The sequence below is a fragment of the Ochotona princeps genome, chromosome 15 (assembly GCF_030435755.1).
Source record: "Ochotona princeps isolate mOchPri1 chromosome 15, mOchPri1.hap1, whole genome shotgun sequence".
Lineage (NCBI taxonomy): Eukaryota > Metazoa > Chordata > Mammalia > Lagomorpha > Ochotonidae > Ochotona > Ochotona princeps.
In genome coordinates this window covers 21,368,904-21,394,374 of record NC_080846.1, presented here as the reverse complement: position 1 = coordinate 21,394,374, position 25,471 = coordinate 21,368,904, and the positions used below count along the sequence as shown (strand labels likewise).

General features: G+C 44.3%; 1 protein-coding gene across 1 annotated transcript; it reads left to right on the top strand.

Moving 5' to 3' along the window:
* The first annotated feature begins 1,349 nt into the window (after positions 1-1,349).
* On the top strand, positions 1,350-16,784 carry KICS2 (KICSTOR subunit 2). Its single transcript, XM_004582992.3, has 3 exons — positions 1,350-1,584; positions 5,827-6,112; positions 15,538-16,784. Exons 1-3 carry the CDS (start codon positions 1,350-1,352, stop codon positions 16,352-16,354), a joined length of 1,338 nt encoding a protein of 445 aa, XP_004583049.1. The 3' UTR covers positions 16,355-16,784.
* Positions 16,785-25,471: the final 8,687 nt, after the last annotated feature.

The window sequence follows — 25,471 nt, the reverse complement described above, 5'->3', positions numbered from 1 at the left end:
AGCATGGTTATCTCCTTAGAATTGTACCTATGAAATACATAAATGTGTTCCCTTTATGTTAAAAAAATTTAAAGAAAATATTATAATGAAATCTATATTAAAAATTTTTTAAAGAAAATATTATAATGAAATCTTACTCTCTTGGTCCAGGGACCTCACAAGAACAGACATAAGCCACATAAAAGAGGCTTGTATTATGAAGAGGAAGGCAAAACCCTAATTCAGCTAATAGTAGGCCCAGCTTCAACGGGGTGGTCACATAGGAGTGGGCTTCATGATTTTTCTTAAATGTCAAAGGAACTTGTGTGGCTGGTACCACAGCTCAGCAGGCTTATCCTCCATTCCATAACGGGCACAGGTTGGAGTCCTGCCTGTTCCACTAACAAATCCTCTCTGCCTGTGGCCTGGGAGAGAGCTGAGGGCGGGCCAAGTCCTTGGGCCCCTGCACCCCGAGAGCAGACTCAGATGAAGATCTTGGCTCCCAGCTTCAGATGAGCGGAGCTCTGGCCGCTGTGGTCACTTGGTGAGTAAACCAGCGGATAGAAGATTCTCTCTCTCTCTCTCTCTGCCTCTCCTCTTTGTAAATCTGCCTTTCAAACGAAAATAAATAAATCTTAAAGACAGTTGTAATTAATCTGAATGACAAAGTGCACTCATGCACATTGATTTGTCCTTGTTTCTGACTTTGAAGGGATGCTTTCATGTACGTGGGGTAGGATGACAAGCTGAACAGACAGGTGCAGGATCTCAGCATCGAGCCGGGTGGTTAATGCAGAGCTGCGATGGTTAGAATGGAATACCGGTAAGAGTTAACTGAGGGCGTGTAGTAGGATGCAAACTAGACAATAGGGATAAACATTTATCTGTGAGAGTTCGAATCTACGAACTACTTACTTCAGTTGAGCTAACAGCTATCATAAGCACTGACGAGGATCCCGGCTGGGAGAATGATGGCGACTGCCAGGTGCCTCCTCTTCTGGTGGGGGCCCAAGAAACTCCGGCCAGTTGTTAACGCAATACCTGACGTCACGTAGATGTGACGTCACCGGCACTGACGCAGTCTTACCAGGCGGAACTCCTCCGCGCGAGGCAACATGCCGTCAGCTGCAGGGAGCAGCGACTCGGCCGCCTGCCCTCCCAGGCTTAGGGTTCGCAGGGCCAGAGCGGCGGGATGGTGACCTCTTGGCCCCCTTCGCTCGCATCCGCGTCTTCTCGGGGCCGGTCTCCGCGGCGGCGCGCTCGCGGGCGGCGGTCGCGCGCACGCACGGCCGTGCGCACGCTCGTCCCTGGAGAACCCGGAAGTGCGAGGGAGAGGCGGGCCACGTGGGTCGAACTGGAGCGCAGGTCGCATGGGGGAGTCGATCCCGCTGGCCGCCCCGGTCCCGGTGGAACAGGCCGTGCTGGAGACGTTCTTCTCTCACCTGGGTATCTTCTCTTACGACAAGGCCAAGGACAATGTGGAGAAGGAACGCGAGGCCAACAAGAGCGCGGGGGCCAGCTGGCTGTCGCTGCTGGCGGCCCTGGCGCACCTGGCCGCGGCCGAGAAGGTCTATCACAGCCTCACCTACCTGGGGCAGAAACTAGGTACCTCCGCCCCGCTCCCCGGCCCCGAGGAGGAAAGGAAGCCGAGGCGTGGCTGTCACTCCCCGTCAGCTCCTGCGGCCCCTTCCTTCCCTCGGCTTCCACACTCCCCGCCCACCGGCCTGCGCTGCTGGTTAACATTAGCCGACCGGGTGAATGCTGTTTGTGCTGCTGTGCCCGCAAACCCAGCCCAGAGAAGTTAACCCAAGTCACTCTTCTAACGAGTGACATCGGTAGCAGAGAAGCCCAACTTGGCCCTAGGACCTAGTTAGTGCATACTGTTGTCTGGCTGGCTTTTCAAGGTGAAAGGCACTGCGAGTTGAAGAGCAAATGGGGTCCCTCAATACATACTTAATGAGTGGAGGAGTAAACGGATATATGGGGCGGGAAAGGCAAGAAATATGCCTAACACTAACCAGAACGGACTGAAAGGGAAAACCGGCAGCTACTTGGCATTCCGTGTAAATCTTGCCCCTGAAAATTAGATGTGAAAACGGATTCAACTGATTTTCCGTAGTAGAAGCAGCATGCGTGGAGAAGGCAAGAGTAGGTGAAAAAGCCAGGAGTTATGCATGCCAGCTATTAACGGCTTATAATAACTCAAACAATAAACGTATTTGGATCCCATAACTTTCAGTCGTTTTCATGTTTTTAGCATGTTTCAGGCCTATTTTAATTGTCAGAAGCACCGGGCCTGGAGTGAATGAAGGAGCGTTATGTATACTGTAGAAATAGCCAGGAAACAACCCTGTATGTAGTTTACATTTCATTCTGATCTCTGCCTTACTTGAATCACCTCGAGGTGATCAGAACCTATTGATTGGCCTTTTGTGGAACACCTGCTCAAGGGGCGGGGCTTGCAGAGCTCTGGGCTTCTGCCTGTCTGTTCATATGGGAACTTGTTATTTAGTACCTTGTTGGCAAAAAAAACTAGTCTGATAGTTCTGGCGAAATACTTTTTTCCTTCCTGTCACACAATGTGAAACAGCCCTCACACATTTGCGATCGCTGTAGTGTTTTCATTTCCCTTTTGAAGATCAGTAAGTTGTATATGTTAGGTTTTAAGTGCACTCAAAGTTGCTACGTTGTTACCTTCAGCTAATTCCCGCAACCAAGTCCTCTTCTCACGATTAATTTACCCCAAGCCAAAATCCCGGGCGCAACAAGGTGCTTAGTAGATCCTTTATTCCAGCAGGGTAGGAACGGGAGCAGGGGTGGAGGAGGTGAAAACTGAAAGGGACACGACTCTTGCCATGGTGGCAGGATGGGGTCTTCCAGGGGAGGGGGAGGGACAGGATGGAGGACGGGGGAGAGCCAGGTAAGAAGGGAAGGGAAAAAGAGGGTAGGAACTGTGTAGGCTGTGTGCTGGCTCCAGAGACTGGGGATGGGGATTCCCTGAGCCACAGGTAGGTGGGTGAAGACTAGTGGGGAGGGGCCAGAGATTGGGGAGTGGGAGTCTCAGGTGAAGCGCCTGGTCGGGAGCTGTGGGAAGGGGGAGAAGAAAGTGGTGCAGGGTCCAAGATGGGATGTTGGAATCACTCCTCAAGTACATACAGTTGGAAATTGTGATTCCCAACCCACAATACCTTCCTTTGCACTGTCAGATTGAGTCTGTATCCATGCAATTTATTAAATGTGTGTGTTCGAGATTAGAGTTTATGTAAAATGTGATAGAATGCTATGGTGTGCCTATGTGTGTTGTATATGGAAGTGAATGGGGGCAGGATTCTAGTCATAAAATTGAGGATGGGTGATATTGGACAGTTTGATTGTCTTACACTGCATCATTCTCAATGCACATTAATTTGTTTTGCTTTAGTTCATTCATAGGAATTTGAAAATTAGGGACTTACTCCTCAGACCCATAGAGGTGTACACACAGTTTTGCATATGCTCTGAGAAGGTTCAGTTGGATTTCCTAAATTTCCTTATTATTAATGTACATCACTTGAAAACTGTTACCCCAGTTTTAAATTGTATAAGCCTGGTTTTTAGGTCAGCAATCAGGCTGCCCAGTGTGTAAACACAACCTGGTGAGACTTGTGTTTCCGACTTGGGTTTTGTAAAGTGGCCCTCTCTGCTCAGAGTCCTGCTTGAACCCTGCTGACCTGGTGCGTGGGCCCGTGGCTGTGCCTTGATGTTGACCCACACAGCCTTTCATGCTGTGAAACATGCCCAGGCATGCCTCCCAGAAATCTCCTGCTTTCTAAGTGGACTTTATGAAAATGTGGTGTTTAATGTTTCTTATCTTAGTGACACATACAGTCAGAATTTAAACTAACTTTGCAGATATCTTAAGTTGTTTGGTTCTGGAACATGTGTGGTATCAGTGTGCTTACGCTATGACTTCAGTACTACCAAGTTGACGGCACGTTTGCTTACACTTAGGAAAAAATTCTGGTGTGGCCATTGAAAACAATTCCGTGTTCTCCAACTACTTTATTAATTAGAAAGTATATGTGATTTTCTTTAAAAAAAAAACAAAATAAATTTATGCATACTGTGGAGAAATTTTAAACATGTCTCTATAAGTCTTTTCAGCTTTATTGAGGTATAATTAGCAAATAAAAGGCATTTTTACTTAAGCTGTACAGTTTGACGTTTTGACACATACACAGTGTTTGTGACAAGTGGGTCATTGTCGCCTCAGTTCTGAGGCCAGTGGCTTACAGAGGGTCTTAGCAATGAGTCCTGGTTATAGATAGAAGCGTGGGCTGTGAACGCAGGGCAGACTTGGCACGAGCCCTGCGTTTCTGCCTGGCCCTGGCACTACCAAACTCTGGCCCAGCGAGGCCGTTATCTTGAAGTCCTCCGTTTCCTTTTAGGGGAGAATAATACCCCTTTGGGGGAAGGATGCCTGATTGAAATGCGCAGACTCAGTGCTGGGGAGGATCTGGGAAGGTGTGACTGCGCTTTCCTCCTGTTTGCTTCCCCGCTGGGGGGTGTCCTCAGCCTCACGTTGCTGACATTTGGCATGATAGAAAATGGCTTAACTTGAGATCTGATGTTTAAAAGTGATCATATCCAAGATTTTTTAAAGTGCCTAGGAAGTTGTACATGCTTCTTTGAAATTTCATGATGTGAAATTGTCCTTAAAATTTCATGATGTGAGCTAAACTAGAAATTTTGGAGACATAATGAACATTAATAGTTAGGACCTTCTGGAATTAAAATCACATTGTATGAACTCAAAGTATTGCAAGAGAGAATGAGGATTTCTGATTCTTTGTTTCCCTGCGTGAAGGAAGGAGGAAGGCGGCCCCCCTTGGATGGCCCAGACCTGGTTAGAAAACAGCTGGCATTGCGCTCCTGAGCTGTGCTACGAAGACAGGCAGTAGTGGTCTCTGGCTTCCTTATGTTTTCATTTTTTGCTGCCCCATACTGGTAGCTCTTCATTATTGGTAAACTTGTGAAGATGTTCTTTGTATTTAGTGTTTTAATTCTCCCAGATAAGGGTAGTTAGCCTTTCCTCAAACAGAAAGTGAAAAATTTCACCAAAGCCACCTGTTCAACTTAGAGTCAGTTACCTCTATTTTGCCTTTGTGTGTTCTTACTTTTCTTTGTCGATTAAGTCACGGTACTTTCACCACAATAATAATAATAATAACGTTGAGAAATGGTTCATCCAGCACACTGCCTCTGTAAGCCTCTCGCTGCTCTTCCTGACTGGCAGTGTGCTCCGTATGTGCTGTAACTCACATTGTTTGTCAGGAGTGGGAAGGAACCCGTTTCCCCTTGGATCCCATTCTCCTGTGTTCTGGTAGAAAAGGGAAGTGTGTGTCTTCTATTTCCTGGTACATCCTACAAGATAAGATTCAAAGAAAAATGGAACACTAAAGCAGAAAAAAAATTTGGTTTACTGGGAATAACAGCAGTGTTTCAAAATTGAGGATGTCCTGTTTTAAAAGATATGTATGTGAAAGGTGGGGGGTTAGGAACTAGATTGATGTCATTTGCTAGTCACTTATGCTCTGCAATCTGAATCCTCATTCAAGGTGGAACAGAGGAGATTTGGCAGTATGCTGTGCCTGGGTCCATTGCCACACCAGTGAGTTGTATCGGGCACTCACTCACTCTAATCCTCAGTGAAAGCATTACCTTTAAATATCCCCACCCTAATCACAGGAGTAAGAAAATTTGCTGCTTGAAAACTCCCTGAGTTGAGCAGCTTCAGCGCCAGGAGGGGTTTGGCACGCCTGCTCCCTCTTCCTTACTTGCCCTGTGCTTCTCTCACCCGCCCACCAGGAGGTCAGTCTTTCTTCAGCCGGAAGGATTCCATCCGCACCATCTACACATCCCTGCACAACGAGCTGAAGAAGGTGGCCTCGGGCCGGGGTGCCCCGGGCGGCGCGGCGCCTCACCTGGAGGAGCTCCTCTCCCACCTGTCAGAGCAGCTCTGCTTTTTCGTGCAGGCGCGCATGGAGATCGCAGACTTCTATGAGAAGATGTACACCCTCAGCACCCAGAAGTTCATCAACGCTGATGAGCTCGTTGGCCTGCTGGACTCCATCCTCAAAAAGTACAGCTCCAGGTCAGTGGAAGAGGGAGGAGCTTCCAGGGCTACATCTCCCCGATCTCTGATGAAAGCCTGTGGCAAAATGAGCCTGCAGTGGAAAGGCACTGCACCTTGTAGATCAGAATTAATCGGCAGGTCTACATTGGCCCTTTTGCATTAGCTAAGCGCATGCTGCATGGATATGTCTCTAAGCAGTCCAAGAATACACTTATCCTTCAATTCTGTGTTCCCAACAAGTTGATTTTACTACTTAGGGAGAACTCATATAACAGAACCAGACTTGTATATTACAAAGTTCAATTTTTAATGAGCTGCTATTCAAAGAAAGGTTCTTGTTTTGAAAGCAGTTCCCACAACAACTCCTCTGCTGGTTCCTCAACCTGTTTGAGTCCTTTGTAACTGCTGGCCTAGTCTGTGGCAGGTCGATTGCTTTGACTTTTTCTTAGTAGAGGCTGGCAACTGCTCTTGAGAGGGGCATATTGGAGTTTTTCATGGCTAGCTGAAACTTTATTGGGAGCCAGGCTTATGGTTTGTTTTGTCCAGTTGTTGATCAGCTGGGAAGTTGCTTTTATTTGAATGCAGTTGTTCTTAATCCAGCAGTGAGACTGTTGATGAGGTGTTCAGCCATTTGTCTATCACACTGGGCCCTGTTTTTCTTTCTTTTTTTTTTAAATTTATTTATTTGAGAAGTAGACAGAGACAGATAGAGTTCATATCCGGTTCATTCCCTGAAATGTTTGCAGTAGCTCATGCTAAAAGCAGGAATCAGGAAAGCTTGCAGGTCTCCCATGTGGGTGACAGAAACCCAACCGCTGCAGTCATGCTGTGGCCTCTCAGCACGACTGCTGACCCTGAGGAACGCAGGGGCTGGAATCAGACAGTCTGATGTGGGACATCTCAGATGCACTTACTGTCATCTGAAACGACCATTTGCCGAGTGTTTCTTCTCTTTTCTCACAAACTGGAATGTGAGCTCCCTGATAGCTGGAACAGAAGTTAGTGCACAGTAGGTGCTCAGAAGGTGTCTACTGAGTAAATGAGGGAATAAACAGGGTGAGACTTATTTATTTTGAAAATGAGAGGGGAATATTCCACATGGGGGGAGGGCGGGGGGAGGGGTGGGGTGATTCCCAGTTCCAACGAAACTGTATCACATAATACAGTGTAATCAATGAATAAAAAAAAAATAAAGAAAATGAGAGGGGAGCCTAAAAATGCTTTTGAATGAGGGAGTGTCATGGTTTGATCTTTATCCCAGACTAAGATGTGGCAGTGATGTGTGCAGAGAGGTGGAGAAGGTAGTGGATGCAGGAGGGCAGCTTAGCATAGCAGACTGCTGGGGTGCTCGGGACAGCTGGTGTTGCAGTAGTCGCTGCTGAGCAGAAAAGGAAGTGATGAAAAGCCTATTGAGTATTGACAACAGGAAGATGGGATTGACGACAGGCTATTGTTAAAGGATTTTTTTATATAGGTTGTGCCCTTCCAGTAGCACTATCATTTACAGGATTAAGATGTCAGTAGGAGCTGGTTTAGAAGGAAGGTAGCAAGCTGCATTTGGGGCCAGCTGAGTTTAAGTTGCTAGCAGATTTTCAAGTAGAGATTAGCAGGCCAATAGACACAGGGTTGCAATGGCCAGAGCTACACCAATCCAAAGCCAGGAACCTGGAACCTCTTTTGGATCTCCCATGCTTGTGCAGGGTCCCAAGGCGTTGCTTTCTGAGGCCACAAGCAGGAAGCTGGATTGGAAGTGGGGCTGCCGGGATTAGAACTGGTGCCCATATGGGATGGCAGTGTGTGCAAGGGGAGGACTTTTAGCCATTAGGCTACTGCCTGGGGCCCAAAAGTTAGATTTCTGTATTATATATTGACTTTCTGTGAAAAGTGGGATGACTTTACATATGAATTACTGTGGTTTTCTTTGTCAGGATAATATTCTTTTGTCTGTAACTTTTTGTATCTGTGCTACATTGACCATGTTTCTTTCATAGTTCTAGTGTTTCAGAAGAATAAATGTTAGAGGAGCCCCATTTTGTGGCATAGTGGTTTAAGCCACCGTGGACACATTAGTGATTGTAGCTCTGTAATGCCAGCATCCCACATGAGCTCTGGCTTGAGTATTGACTATTCTGCTTCCAATACGGCTTTCTGCTGATGCTCTTGGCTTTAATCTGGTACAGGCCTGGCTGTTGCGGGCCCTAGAGAGTGAACCAGCAGATGGAAGATGTCTCTCTTTGTCTTTCCCTCTCTGTATGTAACTCTGCCTTTCAAAATAATAGATCTTTAATGAAGAAAAACAAATTTAGAGGTATCATTTGGCCTTTGTTGAGTTGACAATCCTTTTTCCAAAGGATCCATTTATCTTTCTTTTTTTTTTTTTTTAAAGATTATTATTGGAAAGCCGGATATACACAGAAGAGGAGAGACAGAGAGGAAGATCTTCCATCCGATGTTTCACTCCCCAAGTGAGCCACAACGGGCCGGTTCTGTGCTGATCCGAAGCCGGGAACCTAGAACCTCTTCCGGGTCTCCCACGCGGGTGCCGGGTCCCAAAGCCTTGGGCTGTCCTCGACTGCTTTCCCAGGCCACAAGCAGGGAGCTGGATGGGAAGTGGAGCTTCCGGGATTAGAACCGGCGCCCATATGGGATCCTGGGGCGTTCAAGGCGAGGACTTTAGCCGCTAGGCCATGCCGCCAGGCCCTCCATTTATCTTTCAAGGAATGTTTATTTGCCCCAATAGAGCTAAAGTTAGAACCTTTAAAATGTTTTTTCAATGTCATCTTTAAAATAATTAAATGCCAGTGTATTAAAATATTAACAAGCATGATCGGTTGCATGTAGCATAAACCTTAGGTCTTGATTGAGTAGCAGACACTGAGTGAGCTGTAACAATGTCCAGTTTGGTTTTAGACACTAATCGGGAGCATGTTTTATTTTTTTGTTTTAGCAGCCAGTTATGTTCAGAGTAGAATGGTGTAAAAGCTTCCTCTTTTGGTAAGCATTTCTTTCCTAAGCAAATATAAATTCTTGCTTAATAATCACAGTCATTTGTGATGCTACTTTTTCTAATTGAGTTATTAATGAATTATGTTAACTTTTTTAAAAAGATTTATTTATTTTTATTGGAAAGGCGGATATACAGAGAGCAGGAGAGACAGAGAGGAAGATCTTCCATCCGATGGTTCACTCCCCAAACAGCTGCAACGGTTGGAGCTGAGCCAATCCGAAGCCAGGAGCCAGGAGCTCTTCTGGGTCTTCCACGCAGGTACAGGGTCCCAAGGCTTTGGGCCATCTTCGACTGCTTTCCCAGGCCACAGGCAGGGAGCTGGATGGGAAGCGGGGCTTCTGGGATTAGAACTGACACCCATATGGGATCCTGGAGCGTACGAGGTGAGGACTTTAACCACTACTCTATCACACCGGGCCCTATGTTAATATGTTTTATTTACATCAGTTTTCTTGTATACCATTTAGAAGAATAAATACAAATTTAGTTTGTACAAGGTCCGAGTATTAACTGTTCCTTCAGTACTCTTGAGGAGAAATAAAAAACTGGTATATTTTTTTCTATTTCCCCTCTAGGGGAGCATCACTGGAACTTTTGGGGGTTTTTTGGTTCTATAAAGCTTGTTTTGCATGTATATAGTGTGTAGAATGGGCATAAAGTAAGATTTTGGCTTATTTTCCTGCTTCATGATTAAAACAAAACTAAGGGACCCACATTGTGGCATAGCAGGCTCAGTTGGCTGCTTGAGATGCTGGCTGCCCATAAGGGTGCTTTTCAAGTCCCAAATGCTTCATCCATTGCCAGTGTGCCTGGGAAAGTAAAAGAAAATGGCCTTGGACCCCTGCACCCACGTGGAAGACCCAGGAGAGGCTCCTGATTCCTGGCTTTGGACTGGCCCAGCTCTGGCTGATGTGGCCATCTGGGGAGTAAAGCAGCAGATGGAAGAGTCTCTCTGTCTCTCCCTCTCTGTTAACTCTGCCTTTTAAAAAAGATTAGATCTTTAAAACAAAACTGGAAGACTATAAGTGAAAATTAATGTGCTCCTAAGCCAAGAATATAATATCTGAAGTAAACGTTTTAAGAAAGTGGGGGCTGTTATTTATTTATTCCAGGTAATGTTAAAAAAAAAGATTCCTCTGTTATGAAAATAATCTACCATTCAGTGATTTTTTGTGGGTAGAATTTAAAGAAATTCTAAGAGATGTATTTGAGAGACAGGAGTCAGAGAATTCCCATTCACTAGACCCTGCCCCACACACCCACAGTGTGTTGGGCTGGGCCAGGGTCCACCAGGAGCTAGAAACTCAGTCCCCATTATACCTGGGTGGGTGGCAGTAACCCAGTGGTGGGCATCACTGCCACCTTCCGACTCCTGCAGTAGCAGAAAGTGGAATGGGAGCTAGAGCATTCTGAAGTGAGACGTAGGCATTTCAACCAGTAGAGCAGACATTACCCTGGTTGATGTTTGAACTGTCCAGTTCCATAGTGTCCAATATTCTTGTGCAATAGAGCTGGGAACTTTTTTCATACTGTAAAGGTGAAACCGGAAGCCCATTGAGCAGCATTCCCTGTCTCCTGGCATCCTGTAAGAACCATTCTGCTTTCCAGTTCTGTAAGTTTGACTGCTTTACATCCCTCAGATAAGAGGAGTCATGTAGTATTTGTCTTTTCATATAAGCTTGTTTTACTTACCATGGTGCTCTCAAGGTCCAGCTGTGTTGTGGCAAATGACAGGATTTCTGTCTTTTGAAGGCTGAATAATATTCCATTGTGTATACCATGTTGGTTTATCCCATCATCCATCTTGCAGCTTTTAGTTTGCTCGCAGCCAGTGGTACAAGCATCATGACCTGATAGGCTAATCTGCTGCTCTTTAAACATCATGGCCCAACTCAGTTACTGTGTCCTCTCCGGCCCCTGCAATCTTACAAACAGAAGGAATTGCTCCTTCCTCTCAATTGTTAATTGCATCCTTCACAATGAATGTATTGGTTTTAATTTTATGCCCATTGTAAATGCCTCCTTCCACCGTGGAAGGTCCTGATGGGTAAACCTCTGGCTAACCCTTTTTTTCTTTATATTCTTCATGTATCAGTCTAAGAACCAAAAAATAAGTTGTTTTAGGTAAAAAGAAGTTACAGGGTATTTTATCAACTGCAAAATATTCATAGCATCAAACATACCTGTTTTACCCATTTTTAAGAATGCAGTTCTGTGGCATTTAGTACATTCACATTGTTGCGGTACAGATTGAGTTTTCATGGGCTCCTTACTTCTCACATACATGAAAACAGCATATGTCTTTCAGAAGGGAATTCTCCGTGATATGAATCTGTGAAAGGAAAAAAAAATGTCTTTCTGAAGGTGTTTGTCTTGTTTTTTAAAAAAAGTACCCAAATCTCCCTGTTGTAGATCTTGCTGTGTTCTGTGGTACTTGCCTTCCTTGGCCTGTTCCTCTGCTCAGTGCCTCCCTGCATCCCATGCCATCCTTACGCCCTCCGCGCCCTCCGCGCCCTCCACGCCCTCCACGTCCTCCGCGCCCTCCGCGCCCTCCACGCCCTCCCTCCCACACTTCTTTCCCTCCTTCCTGTCAGCATTCCCTGCAGTAGTTGTTCACTTCTGCATTCAGTCTTCCAAGCTTGCTGTCACGACTTAGGTGTCTGTTTCTGGATTTCAGCTGCTTGGCAGATCTCCTGTACTGTGAGTTGCAAGGCACGCAGGAGAAGGGGGAGATTGAAGCGCCGTCGCTGCTCTTTCTGTCTTGGCAAACTGATGTTAACCTGCATTTTGGCTCTTCTTGAATACGAAAAATAGCTCTGACGCTCACATTTATTTTTAATAAATGTTGGACATTTAGACGCTTTTAGTTCATGTTATGGTAGAGCTTGTTCGGAATTTTTTCAGAAGGTTTGTCCAGGGAATTCATGGCCTTTCGAGGAGAGCAGTGGCTGTCACTGGTGGTTTCTGACTGAAGCGGTAGAAAGACAACAGTCGTGTTATGTACAGATGGCCCCTGACATAGCGTGGTGTGACCAGGATTGTCTGGTTTTAGAAGGATGGGAAGGTGCTGTGTATTCAGAGACTGTGCTGTGAGTGTGGAAGCTGGATCTGTCCCTGGACAGCCAGTGTCTGAGCGATGCTGTCTCGTGGTCCGGGCCGTGGCGGGGAGTGCAGCTCCCTGTCCTTGCAGCTGTGAAGGGAACGGCCAACACTCTGCAGTCAGCTGTGTGCTAGACCATGATGTTTGCTGGACTGCAGGTAATTAATATAGTTTTAAAATTTTATATTATAAAGAGAACAGATTTCATGCATTTCATATGTATAATTCTAAGATAGCCATATTTCTCTCCTGCATGTTTTCCCTCAGTCCCCCTCCTTCTGCCTTCTTTTTTGGTTGTACTTTTGCAAAACATAAGAGGAAGGAAGAACAGTATAGTTATCTTCTTAAAATTGTATCTGTAAAATACAGGAAATCTATTCTCTTTATATTAATAAAAATTAAAAATAACTGAAATTATTTCAAACCGCGGTATATTCACAGGCTTAATGCAGCACTAACCATAAAATGGAGAAAGACTACAGTTCCACAGGAGTACGAACATGCTAAAAAACCAGCACATGAAAGGGTATTTTTTAACCCCCATGTTTATAGCAGTTCAGTTCACAATAGCTCAGATATGGAATCAACCCATGTATCCATCAACTGATGACTGGGTATAGAAAATCGGATACATACACACCATGAAATACTAACCAGCCATAAAAAGAATAAAATGGATGCAATTGGAAACCATTATGCTTAGTGAAATAAGCAAATAAGCCAGTTCCCGAAAGGCAAATATGTATAGCTATGAGATAGACATCTTGATGCATTTTTAATATTTTCAATCTAAAGTGAGTTTTTCTGGCCTAAATTATCAGGAGTTGAGGAGCATCTGCAATAGAATTTTCTTCTATGCCAACCACTCTCCCGTGATTAAAAGTCTTGCTGTATTCATAGGTTCTTGGCAAATTTTTATGGGTAGACGTAATTACAGAATATAGGTTGAGTTTCTCTTACCTGAAATGCTTAGAACTGGAAGTATTTCAATCATATGTATTTTTAAAGTTTTGGAGTATTTGCATGTGCACATGCAATATCTTGGGTTTGGAATCAAGGTTTAAACATGAAATTAATTTTTGTTTCATATATACCTATTCATGTAGTCTGAATGTCATTTACATAATTAAAATTTTTTAGTTTTAAAAATTAGCAATTTTTAACATTTTACCTCTTTCACTTCATGTGTAGATGATAGATATATACACATACATACTATCTTTTCTTGAAAATAAGAATGTGAATATCACAAAACAAGGAATCCCTGACAGTGACCATAAATAACATGGGGTTAGAAGGATCACAGCAAGCTAAGAAAGGAAACAATTAACAAACTCTGCACCTGATCAAAAACTCCTATCCAGAATACAGAAGGAGCTCAAGACACTCAGCAATAAAATAATCCATTAAAACGGGCAAAGGATGTAAATGGACATTTTTCAAAGGAAGAAGTACAGCTGGCCAGCAGACAACGCAGAAAAAAGGTTCAAGGTCACTAACTAGCAGGAGAGTGCAAGTCCAAAGCACAGTGAGATATCACCTGACTCCAGTGGGAATGGCTATTACACTTATTTGAGAAACAAAAAGGGAGCTCCTGTCTGCTGCCTCACCAGCCCGCCCTGGCTGCTGCAGCCATTGGAGGAGTGAGGCAGTGGCTGGAAACTTTCTCTCTCTTTGTATCTCTGCGTAACTGTGACTTACAAATAAATAGACAAATTTTTTTAAAAAACTGACATGTTTGTGTATATGTGCTTGTTCACAGTCAAAGGTAATATTTCTGACCATAGATTATGATCAAAAAGTTTTTAAAAGCATTTTGTTGAAGACAAGTGAAATAAAAATCCCCGTGCTATCTTGATCTTATAATGTAAATTGTATTTTTAATTATTTATTCACTGTCTAGAGAAGGGGAAAAGGAAAGACATGTGGCTTATGTTGAGAAAGTCCTTGGTGGTCTTTTGTAGATTTGGTAATAAATACAAAAATAAAGGAAAAGTGGTTAAAGTGTTAGCTGTTTCTTAGTTGGCCACTGTTTTATTTATAGCACAGCAAGATGATTAAATATGAAGGGAATTCGAAAACTAGAATTAAGTTGAGACTGTCTGATAACACTGTATTCCTTCAGCAAACATTGATTATGTGCATGTTTAGTCTGCATTCTTACTTGCAAAATAGGTTTAGTCTGCATTCTTACTTGCAAAATAGGTTTAACAATACCTTGTGGAATTACTGTGGACAAGAAAGGAGTCGACAAAAAAAAAAAAGGAGTCGGCATATATAATGTTCATGGTTAACCAATGTTTAAGTGGCTTTTTAACTTCTGCCTCTTTTTTTTGAATTTTTATTTTTGAAATTTATCGTATAATTCTGTATAGCCTGGGATTCCCTTACCCCCAATTTACATGCCCCGACTGATTTTTTCCCATAATGTCACAACTCTTCATAAGGAGTTACAATTCCATCAGTCTGCTATTTAAGTGTGCCTCGACATTTCTGATAGAGACAATGTCAGACAGTCCATCTTCCCACTGTCTAGACATATCCAACACTTTCATAGGAAGTCCATCTTTTGTTTGGAAGCAGGGATGCATGTTCCATTGTGTCTTCATATCTGGATATGGTAGTCTCCATTTCTCCACCACTATACATTCCAGTTTGCATGATGGATTCCTTATACTAGAGAGAACATATGGTGTTTCTCTTTTTGTGATTGATTTGTTTCACTGAGCATAATGGTCTCCAGTTGGGACCATCTAGTTGCAAATTGTGTAATTTCATTCTTTTTAATGGCTGAATAATATTCCATGGAGTAGATGTGCCACAGTTTCTTTAGCTACTCCTCTTTGGATGGACATCTGGATTGTTTCCATGTCTTTGCTATTGTAGATTGTGCTGCTGTAAATATAGGATTACAGATCCCCTTCTCATATGTAACTTTGATTTCTTTTGGGTATATTCCTAGGAGTGTGATAGTTGGGTCTAACTTCTGCCTCTTTAGGAATACTCCCTGAAAAGAAGATACTGTGTTTTCCTGATAGGTTTCCTCCTACAACTTCCAAAATGATCAATTAAGTTAAACAAGAACTATGGTTAATTTAATTTCTGTGTATTTGAAAAGAAGGTAGCCACTGCTGTCATCTAAAACTAACTGAAAAAAAGCAGGCTATTTATATAAGAAAATACAATGTTGACATAATTCTGAAATTTTACAGCAGAATTTTTAAATACGAATCCCTTCTTCCCCTTCCCAGAAATCTTTGGTTTTCTTGGGGATGCAGCCACGTCCACGGGAAAGCCATGCCTCCTGATTTCCACCAGTTTCCCTTCCCCCTTCAGGTTTCACCACCCGATCCTCAGCCCCTTGGAAAGCAGCTTCCAGCTGGAGGTGGATGCGCTGAGCCATCTCCTCAAGGCCCAGGCCCAGGTCTCGGAGTGGAAGTTCCTGCCATCGCTGGTCAGCCTGCACAGTGCTCACACCAAGCTGCAGACCTGGGGCCAAATCTTCGAGAAGCAGCGTGAGACCAAGAAGCACCTGTTTGGAGGGCAGTCCCAGAAGGCAGTTCAGCCCCCACACCTCTTCCTCTGGCTAATGAAACTCAAAAACATGCTCCTGGCCAAGTTTAGCTTTTACTTTCACGAGGCGTTGAGCCGACAAACAACTGCTTCTGAAATGAAAACGTTGACTGCAAAAGCTAACCCTGACCTTTTCGGAAAGATTTCCAGCTTCATCAGGAAATATGACGCTGCTAACGTGTCCTTAATTTTTGACAATCGAGGTTCCGAGAGCTTTCAGGGTCATGGCTATCACCACCCCCACTCGTACCGAGAAGCCCCGAAGGGTGTGGACCAGTATCCTGCCGTGGTGTCCCTGCCCAGCGACAGGCCGGTCATGCACTGGCCCAATGTCATCATGATCATGACAGACCGCACCTCCGACCTGAACAGCTTGGAGAAAGTGGTCCACTTCTATGATGACAAGGTGCAGAGCACCTACTTCCTCACCCGCCCAGAGCCTCACTTCACCATTGTCGTCATCTTTGAGTCAAAGAAATCGGAGAGAGACTCGCACTTCATTTCTTTCCTCAATGAGCTCTCCCTTGCCCTTAAGAACCCCAAAGTTTTTGCCAGTTTGAAGCCTGGATCCAAAGGATAACAGTTGTGTTGTGTTTGAAAGGTTTTTCAAGACTGGAATTTTGTTAATTGTTCTAATGACCTGCAGCAGCCGGTGATTAGCGCTTATGTCCATTCGTGCTTCTCTCAGAGCTAAATCAGACAACTCCTCCCTAATTGTGATGCACACTTTATCAGCAATTAAGAGCAACTGAATTAAAATCCAAAGAGCAGTGTAGGAAGTGGCCGTGGGCCCCTGCGAGCCTCCGTGGTACCAGCACAGCTTCAGCGTCCGCCCCTTTTCCTGTTTCTTACGTCTGTACTGAGTATTTATGGGCCGTTGCTTTTTCCTTCCATATGTTTTTAATTGTCTAATCATTGCATTTTAATGGCAATTTGAAGGACCTTCTCTCCCTGCTTTCTGAAAGAACAATTGGGATTGGATATTAAATGACCTTTTTAGAATGAAAGATTACATGCTTTCTGTCTCAAATTATTATATCAACATGGAGTTAGTTTTATGACTGAGCAACCCATTAGTATTTTGCTATTTAAACAATTGTCTTGGTAAGAAAAATCCCGTGAGTTATTCAAATTGAAGGTGAATCCAGTTGGTATCATAAATCCCCCAGGGGCTGCACACTTGACTGTGTTATGAGGTTTGGGTTTTTTTATTGTTTTGCAGTCAGCATAAGCCATCACGTACGCTTTCCTCGTTCCTCAGCATGCTGTCTGTGCCACTCTGGTGACTTTTTTGCTGGTATGTACATTCGTGTTTGCCTCCTCTCACTTCTTGGTTATTTTTAGGTTTGGAAAATGCGCAGTCTTAGTTTTTCAGCCACTTTCAGATGCTCATGCACTATAACCTACTTTTATAAAATTTTATTTTATTTATTTTTATTGGAAAGTCAGATATTCAGAGAGGAGGAGAGAGAGAGGAAGATCTTCCATTTGATTCACTCCCCAAGTGGCCACAACAGTCGGAGCTGAGCCAGTTCAAAGCCAGGAGCCAGGAGCTTCTTCTGGGTCTCCCACACAGGTGCAGGGTTCCAAGGCTTTGGGCCGTCCTCAACTGCTTTCCCACACCACAAACCAGAAGCTGGATGGGAAGCAGAGCTGCCCAGATTAGAACTGGCAGCCATGTGGAATCCCGGTGCATGCAAAGCAAGAACTTTAGCCACTAGGCTCCCACGCTGGGCCCATAAAATTTAAACAAAGGTCTTGATACCTTGTTCTTGCTAAAAATCAATGTGTACATCTAAAAGACCTCTTCATAACTGAGCAATCAGCTGAGGACTTAAACACACCTGAACTTGAATTTCATGCCTGCCTCCCCTAGGCAAGGTTTGGAAGCAGTGCTACACCTAGTAATGCTGCCTCACCACCTGCCTTCAGCAGGAGTTGATGGTGACATGGATGATCAGCGAAGGCTTAACGGGCTGTGGAGACCTTCACTTCCAGGTTATTGGTTCAGAATAAAAAGAAGCCACAAAGAGACATTGGGTTGCTTCTCTTTGCTAGTCCTTCAAAGCATGCATGCAGTGCAGTGGTCAGAGCATTGTTGGAGTTCAGGATTATACAGAGCCATTGTTTTCCTGGGCATCCACGGTAGGCACGCCAGTGATGGCAGGAGACCAGAGAACCCCTCCAAGCCTGCCCGCCCTAGTCTGGACTACCCGATACAAGAACTTACTGATCTAGTCTCTGGGGAGATGTCATTCTCTCTGTCCATCTGTCCCTACCTTCTTCCAACCTTCTTGCTCTCTCACTGAAGGTCATATGGCTTACAAAGAGCTCACTTTTGTAAAAAAAAAAAAAAAAAAAAGTTTATTTTGTATTGGAGAAGACAGATTCACAGAGAGAAGGAGAGACAGAGAGGATTTTTCCATCTGTTGGTTCATCCCCCAAATGACTGCAGTGGCCAGAGCTGAGCTCATCCGAAGTTGGAAACCTCTTCTTGGTCTCCTCTGTGGGTGCAGGGTCCCAAAGCTTTGAGCCTTCCGCCGCTACTTTCTCAGGTTATAAGCAGGAAGCTGGATGGGAACAGAGGAGCAGGGATATGAACCTGTGCCCATTTGGGATGCTGGTGCTTGCAGGTGAATGATTAGCCAGTTGAGCCATTGCACCAGCCCCAGAGCTTTAAACTGAAAATAGTGATTTACCTCTGCATGTTATTATTACCAGTTCCTGTAAAAATCTGAAGAGATTTTACAGCACTGACTTCACATAAACTAACTGAACATAATTGGAAGTTTAAGAAAGTCAAATCATTTTTTCCACCCGTATGTGTTCTGCCAAAAAAAGCAAGCAATATCCCTTAGTTTGCATGCGTGTGTTCTTTTTCCAGGTAAAACCAGCAGTAGTGTTAATGAGGAGGGCCCCATGGACCTACACCTGCTTCACTGCAAAACAGCGAGGGGTATAAATTAAAGAAGGCTGTCGTGTCTAAGTAGGCAGATATGCACATGTTTGAATTGTGTATTTATTTTAAGCATTTTGATCATAAAGGGAATTTATAAAAGCTAGCAGATGTGAATACCAAATCTAAACACAGCCATAATTACTTATGTAGTTGTCATAGAATACTGCAGAAGTTCTTTAACATCCCGTATTGATACTTTAATCATTTCTTAAGCTCTTCAATGAAATTTTCTAGTTGTCAAAAAAACCCTCCATATTTTGTTCAAATCAATTATTTTCCTGTTAAGATGTGTCTTCTAAGAATGATATGATCTGTAATTCTGTGGTTTTGCTCATCGGAAGACCAGATCTACATATTTTCTGCAGAATGCTTACTTTGAAATTTATTTCTAAATTTGTGTGGGTAACTGGAAATTTGGTCCATCTAGCATGCCAGGGAGGATGGGAAGAGTATTCCACATGGGAAATGCTGATGGGAGCCTGGGTGAGCTCTTCCAGCTTTGTCCTCTTGGGTCCACCTAAGAGCTGACTGTGTCATTTTGGGGAGTGTGTAAAAATAAAACCTGATTCTTAATCAAGGAGCCAATAAATTCTCTTTACATGATTCCTTTGTGCCTGTGGACAGGCTAGGGGAGGATTATTGGCCAGTGATCTGTAACACATCCACCCTTGGATCAGGCAGCAGACCTGCAGTGTTGTCTTTCTGGCAAATCCGCCCCTGAGCTCAGCCTCACTGTGTGTGAAACGGAGATGTCCAGAAAACGTGGGCTGCCTTTTAAAAAGAACACAAGGCTGAGCTAAGACCAGGCACTTAAAAAGGGCTTTGAAGACATGCTGAGTTTTTTTTTTTAAGATTTATTTTATTTTTATTGTAAAGGCAGATATACAGAGAGGAGAGACAGAGGAAGATCTTCCGTCCAGTGATTCACTCCCCAATTGGCTGCAATGGCCAGAGCTGCGCCAATCCGAAGCCAGAAGCCAGGTCTCCCACGCAGGTGCAGGATCCCAAGGCTTTGGACCATCCTCTATTGCTTTCCCAGGCCACAGGCAGGGAGCTGGTATGGGAAGCAGAGCCACCGGGATTAGAACCAGTGCCCATGTGGGATCCTGGCGCGTTCAAGGCAAGATCTTTAGCCACTGGCTACCACACTGGGCCCAACACACTGAGGTTTTAAAGGTGTGTGAATCAAAGATGAGCCAGTCTTTCCTTAAACTGGAACACCTGTTCTCTGAGTCTGCAGCAAACCTGTGCTTAGTCATTAAGCCTGAACACTGCTTAACCAACTGGCATGGAAGAGGCAGACAAATGCCTAGCCAACACAGCACCCACTCTTTCTATTAAAACAGGAATCTTTGTGTGTGGTTCTTTGTTCTGAATTTTTGTGGTTGGTTGGTAGTGTCATTTCAGTCCTTCTATTTTACTGAATTTGGGGTCTGATTGCTCCATCAGTTACCAAGAGAAGAGCATCAGCATCTCCCACTCCGGGTGTGTGCTTATTTCTTGTCAGTTTTTCCATGCTGTATTCATTTGGGAGCCCTTTCATGAGGCCCAAGTACGTTTAATTTTTTTTTCTGTCTTTCCTTGTATTCGCTCTTATCACAATAAAATTTCCTGCTTTGTCTCTAATAGTCTTAGAAGATGTTTTGTTTTTGTTTTTTTGCTTCATGTCTGCCTAAGTGCTTAGTTTTCTTGGAATGTGTTTTTTTATGCTCTCACTTTGCTCCTCCTCACATCTTTTTACTTGAAGTGTCTACAGTAAGAACTAAAAAGACCGAAGAAGCAACAATCTGCCTTTGTATTGGAGTGTTCAGTTCATGTCTCCTTAAGGTTTTACAGCAGGATGTTGGCGAGTGTGTCCTTCAACTTGCACTTAACACGCTTTTCACTTTTTTTCCTCCCTTTCTACTGGGAGTTTGAGCGAGAAACTCATCAGATTCTCTCTTTCTGTATTGTAGTATTGTATGTGTTATTGGAAGGCAGCTAAGCATTGTCTACATGGGTCGTATGATTAGAGGCTACAAAATGGTGATATTCTAACTATTTCTTTTCCATGTGTGAGCCCAGATTACATCAATGGTGAGAAATGACACTACTTGGTTCATACAGGGATGGTTGGATTAATCCTTGATGCTTCTTTTGCCTCTTAAAGATGGTAAAGACATGCTTAGTTTCTCTCTTAATCATCATCCCTTCTCCCTCACCCCTCCACCTCCACACCTTTCTTCCCCACCTGTCATCTTTAGTTTATGGTGTCTTTCTCGCCAGTTGTGGTTGAGTCATTCCTGATGCCCCAGGATCCAGGAGACCCCAGTGCTTCCTGACCTGGTTTTGAGAACAGTATCTGCAAGTATTCATTGTGGTTGCTTTTACAACCAGGTGGGTAACTTTTTGTTTTTTATTTTTATTTTTTGCATGGAGTAAGGGAGGAGGAATACTTTCAGGGGAATAATTTAATGTTACACTAGTGGGCTGACCACGGTGGAGCCTAGCCGCTTCCTGAACATACAAAACTGTCGTGGATTAAGCTCCCAAAACTCAACATTTGGATCCCAAAGGCTAAAGAGTTGGTGGAGTAATGGTTGCTGGATTAGGTTGCAGACCTGAGCCACTTGTGGCATGTGCAGGTGGGGCCTTTAGAAAGTGATTGGGTTGGATTAGGTTGCCAGGTGAAACCCGTGACCAGCTCGTGCTGCCTTCATAAGGCAAGCCCGCAGGACAGGAAAGGAGTTTGTTCCCTGGCTCATTGCGTGATGGCCCCTCTCTACCCACTCCATCCCTGTCGGGGTCCCCAGGAAACAGATTGGAGAGGCTGTCCCACCTTGAACTGTGAGCCTACAAACTGTAAGTCCAAACAAACCTCTTCTTTTTTCTGAAAAGTTCCTGTTGGGTATTTAGTGGAAGTTACGAAAAGCTGACTTTAGCCAGGCAGTTTCTAACATTATTTGACTGAAAAACCTGCTTTATACTAATATTTTTCTAAGTATATTTTCACTATGTACCTTTTTGTTGAGTAGAAGCATAAAAAAGTAGATCCGCCTCCCCATACCCACCCACCCGCCAGGGTTAATTCCTCCAGGAACGCCCTGTAGATGGACTCTAATTTAGTAGCCCCCTCTCGGCTTTTCTCCCAGGGTCCCATTAATAATGCAGTTATTTCCTGGCATTTTGTAGAGGATTCGAGTCAGAAGAAATGGGCTTGATGAGCACTTCTATCTTTGGAAGCAGCTCAGTATCATGCAAAGCCAAAGACATCCTTAATTCAGGGGCTTGGACTTGCCTGCAGGTTTTTTCAATCTGCTTTTGATGACAAGGTCTGTTTCCAGAGTGCTTTCAAAACACGTGGTGCAAGTAAATCATCAGTACTTGGAATGGAGCGAGGTGAACGGGTTTTCTTTCTGGGGCCTCCTCCTAATGTCGGAGTGAGGGGGTAAGTTTCCGAAGGCTGATTCTGTTCAGGGGGGGTGCTGAGAGGAAGCTGCACTGGGGTGCTCTGCTTACGTGTGCAGCAGCAATAACACGGACATGTAGGATGGCACTTCACACTGACCTCGGAGAGGAAGACAGGCATTGGGACTTGGGCAGACTTTAGCCCTAGCTGGTGAATTCTTCATGTGTTGGTCTTGAACATTTTAGTGTAATCATAGAATCTAGCTAAATCTGAAAATCTGGTGCCTGGTTGGTCTGAGATTTATAATGACTCATTTAAATGCTCACCTGGGTAGGCCTAGATGTATTTCGCTTGAGCCCTACCATAGGGCAGTGCAGGAGACTCCTTATCCTGCAGGTGAGGTCTGAGTCATTCCGGCTGGACCAGTGTTACAACAGAAATGGAGGACACCCGTGCCTTCCCCGTGTTAACAGTTGACCGCTTAACAGCTATTAAACATCACCTGTGCTAAGGGGGTGAAATAGTCAGCCAAGACCAAGCTGGTGCCTGCCTGGCTGGTGCTGCTGGTGGGGCGAGCTAACTAACCAGGACAGCAGGAGCTGAGGGCTCTAACTGGGCGGTAGTGACTAGCTTTCAGACTGGTTTGTCACATGCCTCATTCCAGTTTCGAAAATCCTTTAGTTTCTGAACTCATCTTTAAAAAACTGAAGTCAATAAAGCATTGTTTTTATTGGGAAGACAGATTTACAGAGAGCAGGAGAGACGGAATGATCTTGCATCCACTGATCCACTCCCCAAGTGGCTGCAATGACTGGAGCTCAGCCGGTCAGGCCAGGAGTCAGGAGCCTCTTCCTTGGTCTCCCACACAGGTGCAGGTCCCAAGGCTCAGCCATCCTATAGTGCTTTCCCAGGCCACAAGGAGCTGAATGGAAGTGGAGCAACTGGGGCACGAACCAATGCCCATATGGGATCCTAGCATATGCACAGAGGATTTAGCCACTAGGCTGTCATGCTGGGCCCTGCTTATTTCAGTTTTATTCTAAAATGAATTTGTTGCCTGAAAATCTTACAACCCTGATAAATACTTCGTAACACTGTACGCTAAGATGCTTCAGAAAGTCATGGAAAATGGAACTGAAAGATGTTTACTTTGTTGTAAGGAAACTGAAATCCATGTATATGAAGGGGTCTCCAAAACAGTTGGTGAAAGGTGCATACTATGAAAAAATATGCATAATTTCAAAATCTTTTGTACCAAAAGAAATGTACCTTTTAATTTCACTTTCCATAAACTTTTGAAGTACTATTTTTATGTGTATGTACATAAATGTTATGTTTTACTATGGAATAAGAGCTTAATGCAGAAGGCCTATATAAGCAGCAGCAAGCAAAAGTTACATTTAATTTGAAAAGCATCTGTTCAATGAAATGAATACATGTAGTGTCTGTGCTGACTTGGTCAAGAAGTTGTCTAAATGTCTCATACACTATATAGCCCGTATTGAGAATGATGAAGGGTTTGTATTTTTTTTAACCATTACTTGGTGGCTAACAAGTCAACCTGCCAGTTTCATGGATGCTGGCAGAACACATAAGACCATTAGTACAGCAGTTGCAGTAACTGGAATATCGCCATATTCACACTGGCTTTCCAAGCTGCAGTTCCCACTGGGCCTGTGTAGATGGGCTCAGATGGACGCCTGCTCTCACATCAGGAGACACGTTCTGATCTTAGGAATCCATATTTTAATAGTGATAAGTAAACATACCTTTCACCTAGGCTGGGAGAGTCGTTGCGTTCAACAGGAAGTGCATCAGTTTCCTCGAGCTATGTTTTCCATGCCTCTTCTTGGCTTCTGGTGGCCTTCAACCTTTCTTGTCTAACTGTTGTAAAATTCCAGTCTCCTCTGCCACACTGCATTCTCTCTAGGTGTTTCTCTCTAGCAGGACACAGTCATACTGGACAAAGGGCCCATTCCACTCCTGTGTGACCTCATCTTAGTATTGCATCTCTAACAACCATATTTCCAGATAAAAGTCATATTCTGAGGTCCCAGACTTTAGAACTTGAGCATGTCTTTGTAGGGGTGGAAGAGGCAGGTCAGTCTGTGACCATGAACTTGTGTGCTCTTTGCTGTGGGGAACATCACCATCTTTCCCTGGATGCTCTCTAAACACACCTCATTAGAAGATTGTCTGGAACTGAGGGTATCATCAACTTTCTCAACCTGCAGAAACATAGGAAACTGGCATCTAATGCAGCACGGTAACCATCAGTGAAAGGTGAGTTTGTTTTTAACTTGAAGGACAGTTATTGGAAGGTACAGGGATGAGGCAGCAGGTCCAACTGTCTCTAGGGATGCCAGCATCTCCGAGTCCTGGTTTGAATAGTAGCATCTTTTTCCAATCTAGCTTCCTACATTGTATCCTGGGAGGCAACCAATGATGGCTCAAGTACATAGGTTCCTGGACCGATGGGGGAGACCTGGATGGAGTTTTGGCTCCTGGCTTCAGCCTGCCTCAGCCCCAGCTGTTGGCAGTTTGGTAAATGAACCAACAGATGGAAGATCTTACCACCCAATCCTCAGCTGTACACTGCTGTCACTCTGCTTTTTCAAATAAACAAATCTTATAAAAGTAACAATAAAGTACAAGGAAAAAGCTCTGGATTCTCAAGGTACCTTTACAGATTCATGTTAGGAAGAGTTAATATGGAAGTTGAGAATTAGAAACAGTTTTCCTAAAATTATCCCTAGTCTCAATCTCTTAAAGAATATTATGCTCCAAGTAGCAGTGCAGTTCACGTGGGGGACCTGCAGAGGCCTCGAGGTGTCTGGGCTGCTGGTCTCGGGAACTGCCACATCCAGTTCAGCCTTGAGCTGTTTTTGGTGTGTGTATGCCCTCTTCCATGTTTCGGAACTTTCCGATAAGCTTCTCACTACAAGTTGCAGCTGGGGAGAGCAGTGTCCTCGGAGAATGAAAAGTGTGTCTGCCTTTGCTGGGGCAGAAGCGGCAGAGTAAGGATAGCAGAAGCAAGAAGTCAGGAAGAGCTGGTGTGGTGCTTTGAAGCAACAGCTGGCAACCTAGCACACAGCAGTGGTTGGTCAGGGGACAGGTGTGGGCTGAGGCAACAGGTAACTCGGTGGGAGCCCAGTTTCCAGAAATAGAAGAGGAATTTGTCAGGAGCCGGGAATTTGTGCACATAGGCAGGGCAGGGAGTGGAAGTTTTCTTAGTGACTTCATCTTACACTCCCACTGGCAAGGTTTGCATGTGCCGATTAAACCCTTGACCGGAGTGTACGTGGCTAGATTCATGTGGATTCACAGTTCCACTCTAAGTCTTTAATACA